The 18320-nt window shown below is 33.2% G+C and overlaps 1 protein-coding gene across 1 annotated transcript in view; it reads right to left on the bottom strand.

Annotated features, from left to right (window-relative positions):
- Window positions 1-18320, bottom strand: part of BBS9 (Bardet-Biedl syndrome 9) — a 456168-nt gene that overhangs the window by 304313 nt on the left and 133535 nt on the right. Inside the window, exons 8-9 of the mRNA XM_032592426.1 lie at window positions 16553-16736; window positions 15767-15896 (exon numbers count right to left, since the gene is read on the bottom strand). Coding sequence (XP_032448317.1) covers window positions 15767-15896; window positions 16553-16736 — 314 coding nt within the window. The remainder of the gene's footprint in view (window positions 1-15766; window positions 15897-16552; window positions 16737-18320) is intronic.

The following is an 18320-nucleotide window of genomic DNA, read 5'->3' as shown; positions in this document are numbered from 1 at the left end:
TACACTAAAGAACAACAGATGGGCTGGAGGGCAGAACAAAGCATTTCCTACCATCTGGAAGCCTGCAGAAATTGAAAAACCAGTAAGATAACCTTTTTTGACTCCATTCCTCCATTACTCCAATGTGACTGTGTTTTAATTTTTCGTATATTTCCACTAACTTTAAGTACTCTGGATATTGTTTCCAAAGAAACTGTTCTTGCTGCTTACTCACTAACAATACACTAGTCCCATGCTACAAACACACTGTATGGGCATAGCTGAGGCTCTGAAAAGAGAGAATTTTTTTTTTCCAACTACAAGTTTCAATTTTTTTTAATAATATTTATTTTTGAGAGAAAGATATATATATATTTATATATATTTATATGTTTATATATATTTATATATATGTTTATATATTTACATATATAAAAATAAATTTATATATATTTTTATATATTTACATATATATATTTATATATATTTATATATATATAAATATATATATTTATATATATAATATATAAATATATATATATTTATATTACATATATACATTATATATATTGACATATATAAAAATATATATATATTTATATGTAAATATATATATATATCTAGAGAGAGAGAGAGACAAAATATTTATTTTTGAGAGAAAGATATATATATATTTATATATATTTATATGTTTATATATATTTATATATATGTTTATATATTTACATATATAAAAATAAATTTATTATATATTGTTATATATTTACATATATATATTTATATATATTTATATATATATAAATATATATATTTATATATATAATATATAAATATATTATATATATTTATATTACATATATACATTATATATTTACATATATAAAAATATATATATATTTATATGTAAATATATATATATATCTAGAGAGAGAGAAAGAGACAGCATAAGGCGGGGAGGGGCAGAGAGAGAGGAAGACACAGAATCAGAAGCAGGCTCCATCCAGGCCCTGAGCTGTCAGCACAGAGCCCAATGCAGGACTCGAACCATGAGATTATGACCTGAACCAAAATCAGATGCTTAACTGACTGAGCCACCCAGGCGCCCCTCCAACTACAGTTTTTTGCCTTTTTTTTCTTTAAGGGAATACAAAATTTTATACTCCTAATGTTAAAAATTATTACAAAACTCACTGCTAAGTGTAAATTGTTATATGGTCCAAATCAGAATAATTTGTTTCTAAGAAAAATTTTTAAATGTTCAATTAACATGAACTGTACTTACTTATTTAAAATATGTAGGTAACAAATGGTATAAGAAGAGAGTAATTTGTTACTGGAAATTAATATAAATGAAAGATAAAAGCATTCTAAAAATAGCATTCTAAAATGCTGCATCCAATAGCAAAAGGTACTATTTTGTATTTTATTTGACTACTGAAACACTAGTAATTTCTAATTTACAAACCATAATTACCTTTAAGTAAAAAAGGAATAATTTTCTACAACACTATTCTTAAAATGTTTACTAAGTTACCTTTCATTTTTCATTTATACCAAAAGATTTCTTTTCAAATCTAACATATATAAGCTATTCAAGATTTTTTTTTAATTATTTAAGAATTAAATGAAAGAGTTTTGGCAGTATCATTATTTTTCCGAAGACTGGAGTTTATTTTTAGGATACCTGAAACTTTTTTAAAGATATTTGGAGAACATATCCAGATTCTTCCACCCCTCTGAAAGTAATCACTTATTTTAGGCTTCTGCTTTCTAGCTTTCCAGATGTTTACCAACTACAACTTCAAATACTTCTCATTAGATTGAATATTGGGTAGCACTAATCCAAAAGGGAAGCAATTGTTTTAGAGAAAAGAAAGGTATGAGAGTTTTTTAGTAGAAACAAAAAGAGTTGGGACATCTACTTCTACCTGTATGATGGACAAAACACTCTGAAGGGACCTAACATTTTCTTTTTTTCTATATTATAACACTAACCCCCTTACACTATAGTTAGTTGTTCACATGTTTGAGTATGCTCTTGGGCATGTTACTTGATCTTTCTAAGCTTCAGTTTCATCATCTATAAAATAGGGATGGTAATAATTGCAGTAACAGTAACTGTTCTTCAGAGAATTAGAATGGTACCCAGTGCACAGTATGTGAAATAAATATTAGCTCTTATTATTTGTACTCTTAGAACAGTGTTATGGTGTAAAAGCACATTACTAATTAGTGTATGCTCTAAAATATCTTCATAATATATAATACATTATAACTAGCTACAAATATTAAAATGCTCTCACTCTAAAATCATTTAAAAATTGAAGACATTTTTTGATGAACTACAAGGGAAAATAAAAGGATAATAAATCTTTCTCTCTATACTAAGCCAAGTTTTTATCTAACCAAGCCTTATCAAGATTTGAATGTAAATTCTAATTAGAACATAGGCTCTACATTAATGAATTGATGTTCACTACTGGCATTCTATCACCTTTTACTTAAATAAGACAAAAACACTTAAACTTTGAATTAGTACAGTTCTCCTGTATTGTTTTAAATATTATACACTTAAAGTACATGGGTATCTGTACTCGACTACCTGTAGTAACCCTGTTTTTATTCTACACTTAAATAGTAAACTGCAGTGTAGTGAACAAAAGGCAGCAGATTTTCTCTTGCCTACAGGTAGGAAAACCACTGAACACAAATATCCATTTTAGAATGTATATGCAAGCCGTCCTATCTGCTCAGTGGCATATCCTGATGATCACAGAGGTCGGACAATTGAGAATTAAAGCCCTATTTTACCAGGTAAGATTTGATTTACTTACAAGTTTCAAGTTAATGTTACAAAAAAGACTTTATTGATGACATGATTATTTGACTGTATTATATTTTTAACCTTGTTTTTAATAATTTTAATTAATATTCTGTTCTCTGGAAATTAAAAAAATATATACTGTCACTCTCCTAAATCTGTTTTTTGAAGATGTAGGCAGTTAATAAAAGATTCTAAACTACTAAACCTCATACAGGAAACACATCAACAGTTTTGGATTAGCTGCTAACACAGTTCTTTTTAGATTTAAGATTCTAACAATGCAATGATGCCAGTGCACAGCAGGCAATAAAATACTGCTATATTTCTTGCATTTCCTTTCAGATAACAAGAGATTCTAATTTTAATTCATCCAGCTTTAGCCTACACAGCAAGATTTATATATTTACAAACATATTTTTTTATTTTGGCAATAACCCAGATTTATATGCCAAAGCGAGTTCCGAAATACAGGCCATACGTTGGTTAATGAGCTAAAGGAACTAAGTCCATCCAAAGTTCCAAAGTTCTTAGCAGCATATAAACCTAATGTCACCCAAAAACTCACTTCGTTTCACTCTTGTATTCTTCAGTAAGCAACCTAGAAAACCATAACCTTTTTTCCCTGGGAAATAGAGATGTTAAACACAGACATATACACATACCCCCAAAAAAGCCTCACACACACCAAAACAGCCTCACTCTATCTTTGAAACCAGAATTCTTTTTTTTTTTTTGAGTTATACACTTTATTTATTTATTTTTTTTATATATATGAAATTTATTGACAAATTGGTTTCCATACAACACCCAGTGCTCATCCCAAAAGGTGCCCTCCTCAATACCCATCACCCACCCTCCCCTCCCCTCCCTCCCACCCCCATCAACCCTCAGTTTGTTCTCAGTTTTTAACAGTCTCTTATGCTAAACCAGAATTCTTTTTTTTTTTTTAATTTTTTTTTCAACGTTTTATTTTATTTTTGGGACAGAGAGAGACAGAGCATGAACGGGGGAGGGGCAGAGAGAGAGGGAGACACAGAATCAGAAACAGGCTCCAGGCTCTGAGCCATCAGCCCAGAGCCTGACGCAGGGCTCGAACTCACGGACCGCGAGATCGTGACCTGGCTGAAGTCGGACGCTTAACTGACTGCGCCACCCAGGCGCCCCTAAACCAGAATTCTTGACGTGAGGGGAGATTACGTAAAATTGCATGGATTTCCAAGAAAGCTACAAGCAAGTCACCAACTTGATACAAATGATCTCCCAGAACCAGAGTCAAGAAGATATGTGCTTGCTAAAAAGCAAAATCCACCATAACTAGTAAAAAGCAAAATACTTTCCTGCTGGCTACAACTCTATTGAACAACTGACTCCCCCACCTCCACCCATATCCCCCATATCTACTATCAAACTAGCTACTATATCCATCAGGGGACAGAGAATCATACCCAAAACACAAAGGTATTTTTCCACAGAGATTATTTTCTTTCAGATTGAGGACTTCATTTTTAAGACAAGTTCATAGTCTGAATGATAGTATGTCTAGAGAAATGTTTCAGTGGAAATACATGGTAATAAGAAGAATTCTACCATTGAAACATTTAATCTATAAAACAGAAAAATACAAACCCAACTAGCATTCTAAGTGCAACTCCTTATCCTTGGCTATACAGTGTTTCTAAAACCTCTGGCAGGCAAATTAAACATTTACTATGGAATGTAACGAAGTCAAACAATATGGAACTGTAATTACTATTAAGCTTTTCATGAGAATGGAGGAGGCTGTGTTTTACATTATTACATAAAAAAACAAAATGATAATGAGAACATGAGACCAAGCAAAAGACTTCTAATTTTCATAAGGAGAGTTTTTCTGAGGGCTATAACCCCCACTGACAAATAACAACAAAGACATGGCTTTTTAATTTATTGACAAGATGAGTGCAAGTCTTTTCCATGTGAATAAAACACTTATCAAAGTAGCAATACTGAAGTTCATAAAAGTAGCATACCATATCACAGGCAATATGTCGGCCATGGCTTAGCCACATGGCTAATAAAGACATTACAAGCACAATTTTTGTTCAAGCAGCACGAAATCCAATCAATATAAAACCTAGAGATAACCTCATTAAAGCTTTGACCTCACACAATGGAAATACATGCATGCAAGTAATGGTAACCATCAAAAGTAATGCAATTCATTTTACTCCAAAAATTTTCAATACAATTGGCATAAACAACTTATCCACTTCATGGTTAGTGAGGTATTAACAGTAAGAGGAAGAAAAAAATAGCAAATATAATCAATTCTGTTCTTCTGTTCCCCACAACTCCTTATATTTGTTAAGTAACAATTTGTTATGTTGCATTAGCAGGCCCACCAGGCCCCAAGTGAAGCCCCCATTTTCTGGTTGGGGGTTCTCTTATCCTATTCAACATTTCTGGCTAAAAACCCAATTATAACCATATGCCACTTAAGTTACAATGGGTTTCTTTAAAACTGATTTGCCACTATTAATACAGAAAAGAAAATATTCTTTGACTTCCCAAATAGAATGAAAATGCAAAACAAAACAAAATAAAAAATGAACAAACAAAAAATAGGGGAAGAAGATGGACTTCTCAGGAAAAAAATAATCATGAAAACACTGAAATTCAGTATTTTAAAACAGTAAAATGAGCTAAATAAACTTAATTTAATTACAAAGCCAAAAGCATCAGTTACAACCAAAACACTAGTTTCTAAAAACCACCAAAGGAATATAAATACTACACTACGATAGGGAGATGAGAAAGTTAGGAAAATAATAATATTAATATTAAACCCACTATGTCAAATTTCGTGAAAGGATACAAATTCTTTCATTGAACAAGAATTCCGCTATAATGAACACTGCACAAAGTAAGACCAATATTAACTGGGAAGGGAGGATAGTGGGGTATCTAATTACTAAAGATGGTAATATTTTCTGTGTAAACTCAAGAGTTCAGCCACCATTCAAGGATCACATCTGTCCAAAAAGGCTGACATTTTATTTTAATTTTTTTTTCAAAATAACAAAACACTATACTGTGCAATGTCTAGCTTGAACAGAATTATTTCTGGAAATTAAAAGGCACTTAGAATGGGGGGTGAGGGGGGAGCCAATTTCTCCAAAAGAGTTCCTAAATTCAGTACTATTCCAATCTATTTCCCAAATAGATTTTTCTGTGCAATTGAATAATATGATCCTAAGGCTCTCCTGAAATATTCAATTCAATATAGCAACAGCCTTCAGTGCAAGCTTTCCAATACCTAACTAAAATAACCAAGCAAGAACTGAAAAGAGACAAAGACACCAACACAAAAGTCATTGGAAAAAGGCAGAAAGACGGGAAGAGAGAGAGAAAAACAACCCCATAAATTATAAATCCAGAACCCAAAAGAAATTTAGACTGGTTACCAGGTAGATGAAGCCAACAGTATTATTTTAGCTCATGCCACACGCCAGCTTCATTTTATAAAGACCATGTGAACAAAGAGAGGAAGATGTTTCTTCTTCCCTAATCCCCATCCCTGACTCAGTCTGGTTCAAAAACCCAGGTTCTACGTGAACAATAAAACTATGCAGGTATCTTTTACTACTCAAATCTGACCTATGATTGAAGTAATATACTTTAACCCGACTCACCTGAACCTTTCCCACCTTTACCACTGCCCTTGACCCCCCCTATACTACCTATCCACATCCATATAGGGGTAACAAATTCTATAAAACAATTGGCCACATAAGGGACAGATATTAGTAGTAGTACTTAATATGCTCAGAAATAGAGTCCTCAAATAAACACTATCAACATGTTTCAAAATAAGACATACCGGGTACAAGGGCATCATGGAAATTGTAGCCTGTTGTGTACTACTATGGGTACTCATGACAAAGGTACAGGAGGTATGAGGCATGAGAAGTAGAAAGATATTGTCTCAGTAGACTAAAAAAATCTCCAATGGTAGACACTGAAAAGAACAAAACTAATGCTGTGGAAACTCAAACCAATGATTAAGAACACAAAATACAGACACTGTACTAGAAAACAGGAAATAAAATGACGCAGAAATGAAAATTATCAGGAAGAAGATAGCATATATTAGGAACAGAAAATAGCCAACCAAAAGATATTAATATCCCCGAATAAAGAATACATCAAACAGAACTGAAAGAATAATCAAAGATAAAACATAAGGAAGCTTTCTTTAACTGCTAAACAAATGGTTTAAACAAACTAAATTCACTACATTCCCAACTAAATCAAGAAAAACAATATCAGACAAATATATAGTGGCAAATGTGACATTTACAGAGAAAAATGATAAACATTCTATAAGCCATCAGACATAAAGAACTAGTTACTCTTAACAGAACAAAAATCAAATTTGTCCAAAAATCAATCCTCTCCCCAGCAACAATAAACATTAACTGATAAAGAAATAACTTCCAGGGGCGCCTGGGTGGCTCAGTTGGTTAAGCATCCGACTTCACCTCAGGTCATGATCTGACAGTCTGTGAGTTCGAGCCCTGCGTTGGGCTCTGTGCTGACAGCTCAGAGCCTGGAGCCTGCTTCAGAGTCTGTGTCTCCCTCTCTCTCTGCCCTTCCCTGCTCATGCTCTCTCTCTGTCACAAAAATAAGTAAAAACATTAAAAAAATTTTTTTAAAAAAGAAATAACTTCCATTCAAAAACAGTATAGCAGAACTCCTCAAAACTGACAAAAAACATCAGAAAGTATGACAATAACAACCACTCACCCCCTACACACAAAAAGGGAAAGCGGAACAAGGAAATAACTATAATCACAATTAACAAACTTTGAGACGCATCTATTCTGCCAAACATTTCAAATTGTGGGCCAAAATAACAAGGCTGCAAGAGCTGGCACATGCTCCTCAGACCTCAGACAGAATGGTCAGGTCCTATACTAGCATGATGGGATCCAAATCCATAGGTGGGATGCAGGAGATGCAACATCACAAAAACGCAGTGTAAATAAAAGATGCGTTTATCTATCAGTTCATTTCTTGACAAATTCCTAAACACCCACACTCTTCCAAAACTCAATCAGGAGGAAATAGAAAGCTTGAACAGACCCATAACCAGCGAAGAAATTGAATCGGTTATCAAAAATCTCCCAACAAATAAGAGTCCAGGACCAGATGGCTTCCCAGGGGAGTTCTACCAGACGTTTAAAGCAGAGATAATACCTATCCTTCTCAAGCTATTCCAAGAAATAGAAAGGGAAGGAAAACTTCCAGACTCATTCTATGAAGCCAGTATTACTTTGATTCCTAAACCAGACAGAGACCCAGTAAAAAAAGAGAACTACAGGCCAATATCCCTGATGAATATGGATGCAAAAATTCTCAATAAGATACTAGCAAATCGAATTCAACAGCATATAAAAAGAATTATTCACCATGATCAAGTGGGATTCATTCCTGGGATGCAGGGCTGGTTCAACATTCGCAAATCAATCAACGTGATACATCACATTATCTATCAGTTCATTTCTTAACCAATGAAGATCACAAAACAACCAGCAGCCACTAATTCTTAGCACCAAGGGCCTGTGACTGAGGATCTAGGGGGACTTCTGTTAGGTTGACCAACCTCTTAAACCCTAAAAGCTGAGTGAAATGGGTCACTAGGGTAAAGGAAAAAATAAATGCAGTGAGAAGGTAAAAAAGACTCAGGTGGTCTGAGCTCATTAGTCTCTCCCCTCTTTCCCACATGATTCTTCAGCAAATGACTATCACCCTTTTTAAAATGAGTAACAATGGGGTGCCTAGGTGGCTCAGTCAGTTGAGCATCTGACTCTTGATTTCGGCTCAAGCCATGATCCCAGGAGCATGGGACTGAGCCTCATGCTGCTGAGGGTGGAGCCCGCTTAAGATTCTCTCTCCCTCTGCCCTTCTCCCTGACTCGCACTATCTCCATCTAAAAAAAAAAAAAAAAAAAAAGTAATAATTGTAGAGTAATTAACAGGGGACCTATGTATAGAAATTGCAAATAAAGTAAAAGAGGTGAAACAAAGAGATGAAGAAAATAGGAACATAAGCAAAAGGCACAAAATATCCATACCAAGAACTTCCTGAGAAAACAAAAGGAGAAATCAAATAGCACTGTATCAATGAATTATCAACATAATTTTTTCATTTGAAAAGATCAAACAAAAGCTATAGGGATGAAGGCCACATTAAAAGTAGTAATAAGATAAAATAAAATAAAAACAAACTCAAGAACATGATAGACAGACATGGAAAAAAATCACACAAATCAAAATGGAAAGAAAATAATATACAAATAATTAATGAAGAGATGCTAGATTTGGAAGACAAGGTAGAGCTAACATTTATAACACTGATATTAAGGAAACTAAACTAGTAGAGCAGAACCAATATTCAAAGTTACAATGGAATAATATATTCCTGAAATGAATAAAAACACGAATCTACCAAAGCTCACCTTGTCCCAGAACAATATTAATGCAAAATTAATCAACTGTCAGTAATGCTAGTCAATTTTACGGTCCTTTAAGGATTAAAAAAATATATAAGCTAGACATGAGCATCTAGACAGAAAAAGTATTCATTCAATAAGAAGTTTAAAAATATATTTAAGTCAGCCTCAGGCCTTCCACAGCAACTGTCAACACCAAATGGAATGTCCAAATTTCTGAGGGAAGCTAAGATAATCTTCAAGTATAACAGCAATAAACAACTCTCAAGAATGCAGGAAGACTTAGAGGCTTTCCTCAAGACTGCTGAATGATTAAACTCAACCAACCAAGAAGTGAATCAAGATAATTCAGGAACAGTAAAAGAAATAAAGAAAGAAACAAAGAAAAAACACTGACAGTAAGCTTTTTTAGAGACATGGATAAGATGAAAGGACTGTGAAAATTGTGATTACTAAAATATACGCAACTGTTTTAAACTTTGACAAAATGAACAATAATAGTATACCGACAATAACCAATTTTGGCAAAAAGAGAGGAATAAGAAGTACATTATTAAGTATGCTGCTTTCCTTATCTTTGATAACAGGGAGTCAATGCACACTGCCAAACACTGAAATGCAGCTTGAAAAAAAACTGAAATTGTCTGTTGTAACAAATTACAAACATAAACTTATTACTTGAAACAAACAAAATAATAATAACCTTTTATTTTTTTTCTATTCTTTAGTAGGGTCTTTTAGAAACTAAAATATATTGTTGTGAATAAACATTTACATGAAATTCACTTATTCCTTCCATTTCATCTATTCCTTTTGTCTGTTAGAATTATATATACACACACACACACACACACACACATATATATATATATACACATATATGTGTGTGTGTGTGTATATATAATTAAATAATGAAATAAATATATGTTTAAAAAACAGATTATTCTGGGGTCATCTGGCTGGCTAAGTTGGTAGAGTTCACGACTCCTGATCTCAGGGTCATGAGTTCCACTCCTACATTGTGCACAGAGCTTACTTTTTTCAAAGTACAAATAAAATAAGTAAAAACTTAAAAAAAAATTATTCTGCTTTGGAAATTTTATTTTATGCCTAAATATGCATCTGTGTAGACAAAAATATCAGCTTCAGTTTAATAGGTGCTAACACATGTTAATTCTAGGTGGTAATATTGAGATAACTTTGGTGGCAGAGTTAGTTTATTTTTCTGGTTTTTTACTTGCACTTTCAAATAGTTCTTGAGTTTTAAATAGTTCAGTTCTATGCTTTTTATAAAAATCACAAGATTATTCTTTTTCACAAAAGTTCTTTTTAAAAAAATAAAGGACTTTTGGGATGAGCACTGGGTGTTGTATGGAAACCAATTTGACAATAAATTTCATATATTAAAAAAATTAATTAGGGGCGCCTGGGTGGCGCAGTCGGTTAAGCGTCCGACTTCAGCCAGGTCACGATCTCGCGGTCTGTGAGTTCGAGCCCCGCGTCAGGCTCTGGGCTGATGGCTCGGAGCCTGGAGCCTGTTTCCGATTCTGTGTCTCCCTCTCTCTCTGCCCCTCCCCTGTTCATGCTCTGTCTCTCTCTGTCCCAAAAATAAGTAAAAAAAAAAAAGTTGGAAAAACAAAAAAAAAAAAAAATTAATTAATTAATTAATTAAATAATAAATGTAAAAAAATTTTTAAAAAAATTTTAAACAATCAAAAAATAATAATAATAAATTAAAAAATAAAGGAGCAACATCAATAAAGTTTGAGGGGGAAATGTGACAATACATTTTTACCATGCAATATTAACACCCTACACCATTAGTTTAGTATTAAATTAGCATATTAAGAGATGAAGTGAAATTAATAAATTTTAAAAATTGCAATTTGTAATATAAAAAGATTTACAACCTTTAATAGATATAGAAAAATAACAAAAATTAGCATAGGTCTAGATAAAAAGTGAATACAAATTTGAAAACATTCTCCAAAAAAGCACTAGAATAGTTTAACAATAATTTATAGCTAAAACCTTATGTTACTGTAGCAAAGAACAAACAGTAACAAAGTGTGTGTGGGTGTGTGGATGTGTAGGGCGATATGTGTGAGAACAAGCTCACGTTTACACCCAGGCCTATGCGTGGAGCTGGTACAGACAGCAGGGTGGGGGATAGGAAAGGAGAAAGAAACTGTATTAAATCCCTTGCCTATCACAGGGAGAAAGATTCATTTTGTTCTTGGATTATGGCAAAACTGAAAAGTCGACACTAATAGAAATAAAGAGATACGTATGTGTATATACTATCCAATACATGGGATATCCAAGTACAGAGAACTCTAACTCACATAGAGATGGAGGGCAAAGGAAATACTATTAAAACTACAACATACCATAAAAGAAAAATGGCCACGTATATGGATTATAACAATTATAAATGGGTCAGTTAAAGGGCAATGGTCTTCAGAATGGGTTAAAAAATCCAATGAAATTCTGTGTATACGAGATACATCCAAGATAAAATTACAGATTAAAGAAAAGCACAGACCATGGCATACCAGTAATGAATAGCAAACTGTACTTACAGTAAATAAAACAAAACAAAAACAAAGAAATATTAAATGAGAACACAAAGAAGGTCATTTTATATTGATAAATTTTTTTAACTCACCAAAAAAGTAAAATATCATAAACACAAGGCAAATTCATTGAACTAAACTATATAAATCAAAATGCTTAGATATTCAACAGCAACAAAAAGACAGAAAAACATGGAAATGAAAGACTAACATTCCATTCCTGAACTGCAACAGATTAATAGGGGAAAATATCATAAGGAATGCAGAAGCTCTAAAATCATAATTTATGCTTTACCGTAATTCCAGGAATATTTACAAATTTTATGTGTACTGTTAAGCCACAAAGTAAATCCTTAAAAATACAACAGAGTAAAAAGTGTATATATAGGTCCACGTTCCCTTTCTACACAGCACACAAAAAGAGAAATGACAAAGTAACAGCAAAAGTTAAACTTAAAAAAAAAAAAAGTCACTGAAATTTGAAAACTCTCCCAATAAATCTGTTTTCAAAAAATAATAGCCTTCCATCTAGGACTCTCAATTGTTTCATATTTTTAAGAAAAGGAACTTCCATTGAAAGCTCTTACAAGGTGTTTTTAGCCATTCCTCCCCCTGACATGCACAAATCACAGATTTTTTTTACAAGTTTACCAAGTATATACTATATATTCAGCTTTGGGGCTGATGATTCAGTGTGATATGCAAAAGCAGAAAGGGTCCCCCACATTAAAGGAGTGCGTGACTGAGTTGAGGAGTTAGCAAAATCAAACAGCAGTCACCAAAATAATGTAAATATTATAGAAATTCAGAGAAAGAGGAGACCAAAGCAGGGAGGGAAGTCTTCTTTATGTGACTTCAGGTAGGACTCAGAGATAAAAGAGACTGGAGAATCCAGAGAAGAAATGGGGAAAACATTCTAGTAAAGAATACTACAACCATGAAGGTTAAAGAATGAGACAGTTAAATACTGACAGTTACAACAAGTTACTATAGTAGATACAGCCTAGGAAGAAATACACTCAAATACTAGACCAAACTGTTTATGCTAAAAAATGAACTGCAATAAGATTTTAAGGCACAATGGCTGTGGTTGCCAGCTAAAGTTTGGAAAGACTCTCATCACTTTGAACATTCATTCAAATAGACTTCAACTTTGAGGTATATTTCATATCTCTCGAGAGAGTAACATTACCGATAAATAATGATCTTTATTTGCCATTTGGGAGACTGACCACAGCAGAGGTAAGATACTGGCCAGGCTTCCACAGCTACTTCATGCAATGAGAGGAAAACAGTTAATAGTAGAGAATTTGAAGAACATTATAACATGCACACATGTCACTATATTCTTATTTCACATTCCCATAGTCTAATCCACAAAAATTAAAATAATTAAACCAAAGGAACTCTCTCTAATCAAGAATGTCGTTGAAAGAAGGAAACAGATTCAGAATCGGTTTATAATAAACAAGGTAGAGAAGACTTGGGCTGCCAAGTAGATGGGAGTGGGAGGAAATAAAGCATCTTAGTTTCTGAGCAAAATACTGTTATTAAGTATAATTGCATCAACTTGATTCAAATCCAGTATTTCTTATTCATTGAAAAGAAACATATTAAAATAGCAGCAATTTCCTTTACAAATAAACACACTCAGCCAAGGAAGCTTCCACCAAAAAGTTTAACTCTAAATGTAATAAAAAGCAGAAGCAAAATTATTTCACTGCTTCTAATTTCAAATAATAACTTCTAAACATAAATATGCTAGAGCTAAGTCAGTAAGAATCACTTTTAAAATTCTAATAAAAATTATACTGAAATTCTTTCGAACAGTCTAACTATATACTTTAATGCTAAACTACAGAAAAATAAGAAAAATCTTCCAACAAATAATTAAAAGTTATTGCTATAAATTAACCGTAGAAATCATTAATGGAAATATTTGCATTTAATTATTTATAATCCTGATCTTGAAAAAGCTATGAGATAGAGGAAGTTTCACTCACTAATACCTAAGTTTAGATGCGACAGACTACTTCTGAATAGAAACATCTCGATGCACATTATGGAAATTTGGTTTTTCACTGCTAATAATTTCAGTTATTTCTGGACCCTTGACTTATAAAAGATGCATCTGGACATCTGAACTATAAATTAACCATAAATATCTGCTGAGAAACATTATCTTTGAGCTTCTGAGTATAGGGACGCTTGAAATAGGCATGTCTCAGTAAATCATATATGTGTAAAATAAGTATTTCAACTAAATAGTCTCAATAGGTCTTTCTATCCATCACCTCCTATGCCCCACATACACACAAAAACCACAATGACTTCTTAGTATTTAAAACTGAAGGGCATGGGGATTATAAGCCAAGATGGGCCACATACCCACCAGTGTAGATCTGTCTTCTTGCACCTGAGCTGTCACTTGGGAAGCCAAAGAGAACAGCTCTTGGATGGATATATGGACTGCTGCAAGAATGACTCTCCCAGAAGAGAAATACTTGACGTTGCCCTGCTGGCAAGATGTTTTTCCTGTTCTAAATCCTCCTAAGTAAATCTGATTTAAAATGTCTGGGGTGTCTAAGTGTTAGGTTGAACTTAAAAGACTATCTGGTAGACGTTGTAAAAGCCAATCTCAAATTTTAAATTTTTCTTCAGATACAAAATAACCATAATTTGTGTTAAGTATGATGATATTTTCTCATAAAACATGAGAAAGCAACTTCTTTTTAAAATATTTGATGTTTTAAAAACACTGTTTCCATTTTCCCAATATTCAGGCTTTAGATTAACCATTAATACAAGTATGAATACCCTTCATTGAGCTTCAACAATATTATACATCCAGTATCTTAATTCGTGGGCATTAGGCATTCTGATTAGATACGATAGGTGCCATTGAAGAACTCTACATATGGTTTTTAAATGTTCAATCAAATGATCTAAATAAGTAGAACTGAATAGATCTAGGGAATCTGTAAAGCTTTATAGAAAGTTGTGTTTCTAGAGGCACCTGGCTGACTCAGTTAGTGGAGCACGCGACTCTTGCTCCCAGGGCCGTGAGGTCCAGCCCCACGTTGGGTATAAAGATTATATAAAAGTAAAACCTTAAAAAAAAAAAAAAGTTGTGTTTCTACATATTCACTGAGATTTTCAATTCCTAAACATAATCCGAGATGCTAAAAGTTTGTCAGGCTCTTGCCTTTTATACCAACAACCTAGAAAAAGTACACACTTATGTCTCATTTCTCTCCTTTTGATAAATTTTGTAAATTTAGGACATGTGTTTTATCTTTCATTTTAAATGCATACTGGCCCAATTTATAATCTAAACTGTCTTAAACACAATCAGCAATTCTGCACCACTTGACATAATAAGGTCTGAAACAAGTTTCCATGTGTAGTACTCTCAGTCTAACAATAAATGCTCTCTAAATGGGACCCATCACATGCTTGAAGAAATCCTTTTCTATTTTAAAGAAAATAATCTCTCAGGTAAACCATTTTCTTTAAATCTTTAATTTACAAATGATGTCTTCCTAGAGATACTAAATAAAAATGATTGAGGCAATTAAGGAGTGCACTTGTTGTAATGAGCACTGCGTGATGTATGGAATTGTCAAATCACTATATTGTACCCCTGAAACTAATATAACTGTGTGTTAACTGCATGGGAATTAAAATAACATAAAAATGATTGATGGTGCTAAGTAAGACTTTTTTACATCCTTTTCCAATACAAGTTATATTTTAAATTATTTCTATTGTTGATATTCACACTACAATGTCAATTGTCATTCTTCAGTAAAATCACTTGCTATTATTTCATAAAACTTCTACAGAATTCCTTGACTAAGATCAAAAAAAAAAAAAAAACATTAAATCACTTACTGTAAACAGCCCACTCTTACTGCTACAGGAATGTGGGGAAGCTGAGTGGCCCACTTCAGTGTCACATCCTGATAAATATGTAACATGTGATTATGGTTTCCAATCAAAGTATTTATTGTTCCTTCAGAAACTGTATGTTGAAGACAGAAAAGAAGATAATAAGAAAACAGTTATCTGCAACAGTATATTAAATCACTTTTAAGGGATTTAGTATACAAATTAATTCTAATGTCTTGATGTTAATGCCTAAAGTAAAAAAGCATTTATTTTAGTAACACATTAGTTTTTAACTTCAAGCACAAATATCAAAAATTACACAATGATTTTACAGACTTGGGAACTAGAAGTAGATAGTAGCCAACACTTTTGCATTTTATCTAGAAAGTATGAATTTCATTAATATTTAACACCTTTAAGCTAATGATTTACCGAGCATTAGCCACAGATAAGTCATTCTATTGGACATTACTATATGCTTCATTCTGCTTTTAAGAGTCTGGTGTTCTTTTGGAAACATCTTGAACAGCCACATTTTGGAAAGCATAAATGTATATCTGAGGCCAATTCTCCAAGTCATTCTGTACAAAGTAAAATGACTGACAAAACCAAATGTGTGCTTTATATCAAACCTCTATTCAAACTCTGAAGTTAAAATTTCCATTACATGTTCTGTATAAAACTATTTTCCTAGATGTTTAAAATATATGCGTGTGAATTAGGCTTTTTCTGATGTATATCACTAGCCTTGACATATGGAAAAGATAAAAGAAAAATACTTCTACACACCTGAGCAATATGGGAGAAAACAACTTGGGCTACAATCAAGTTTCTTCATGAATCGAATCTGTCCGTTATCCTTAAGGCAAAAAAAGTTTCTCTCACCAAGAACAAAAACAGAAGATGCTGACTGATTGAAAGAGACAATACATATATCAAGGGCTTGCTCTCCAATATTTAGAGTCCAATCCACCTACAAAGAAAAGGCTAAAATCAATTTAGTAGCTAAAAACAAAGCATTTCAGTTACTTTCATATCAATACAATTAAGAAATTGCTTCGCAACAAAGCAGACAGAAAGATTGGCTAGTCTTCCCTTTTTTTTTTTTTTTGCGATAACCGTATTTCTGATATTTTATATACTCTAACAGGTTTTGTCCCATCTTTTGCCAGATGATATAAGCTATTCAGTGGTTCAAAAATACTCATATAAATTTGGGGAGTGGGGCAGGGAAAAAAAAGACTCATACAAATTTAACCAAAGAGGTGTAAGATGTGTAAAACAAAACTTGGGGCACCTGGGTGGCTCAGTCGGTAAAGCATCCGACTTCGGCTCGGGTCATGATCTTGTGGTTCATGGGTTTGAGCCCCACGTCAGGCTCTGTGCTGACAGCTCAGAGCCTGGAGCCTGCTTTAGAATGTGTGTCTCCCCATCTCTCTGCCCCTCTCCTTCTGGTGCTCTCTCTCTGTCTCTCAATAATAAATAAATGTTAAAAAAAATAAATAAAAAGATGTGTAAAACAAAAACTGCAAAAAATTGATAAAAGAAATTGAAAAACAAATAAATGGAAAGATATGCCATGTTCATCAATTAGAAGAATTGCTATTATTAAAATGCCCATACTACCCTACCCAAAGTGATGTACAGATTCAAATCCCTATCAAAATCCCAATGGTATTTTTCAACAAAATAGAAAAAAAATCCTAAAATTCATACAGAACCACAAAAGACTCCAAATAGCCAAAGCAATCTTGAGCAAAAAGAACAAAGCTGGAAGCATCAAATTTATTAAATTACCTGATTTTCAAATACACTACAAAGCTATACTTAACAAAATAGCACCGTGCTGGCATTTAAAAAAAAAAAAAAAAATCTAGACCAATGCAACAGAACAGAGCCCAGAAATAAATGCATTTACAATGAATTGATCTTCAACAAAGGTATCAAGAGCACATACTAAGGACAGTCTCTTTAATAAATGGTGTTGCGGTGGGGGAGGGGCACCTGGAGTGGGTGGCTCACTCAGTTGAATATCTGACTCTTGATCTCTGCTCAGGTCATGATCTCATGGCTCATGAATCTGAGCTGCACATTGGGCTTGCTGCTGTCAGCTTGTCAGTGCAGCGCCAGCTTCAGATCCTCTGTCTCCCTCTGTCTACTCCTCCCTAGCTTGTGCTCTCCCAAAAATAAATAAATACTTTTTTTAAAAAATGGTATTGGGAAAACTTGATATTCACATGCAAAGGAATGAAATTGAACCCTTATCTCACACCATATACAAAAATCAACTCAAAAATGGATAAAGATTTAAACATAAGACCTCAATCTGTAAAACCATTAGAAGAAAACATAAGGAAAAGCTTTTTGTCATTGTTTTAGGCAACGAATTTTTGGATATGACCCCAAAAGCACAGGCAACAAAACTAAAAATAGACAAAAAGGATTGCATCAAGCTAAAAAGTTCCCGCACAGCAAAAGAAACAATTAACAAAGTAAAGAGATAATCTATGGAATGGTAGAAAATATTTGCAAACCATCTATCCAATAAGGGGTTAAC

Source organism: Lynx canadensis, chromosome A2 (genome assembly GCF_007474595.2).
Source record: "Lynx canadensis isolate LIC74 chromosome A2, mLynCan4.pri.v2, whole genome shotgun sequence".
NCBI lineage: Eukaryota > Metazoa > Chordata > Mammalia > Carnivora > Felidae > Lynx > Lynx canadensis.
This window is presented reverse-complemented; position numbering and strand designations above follow the sequence as displayed.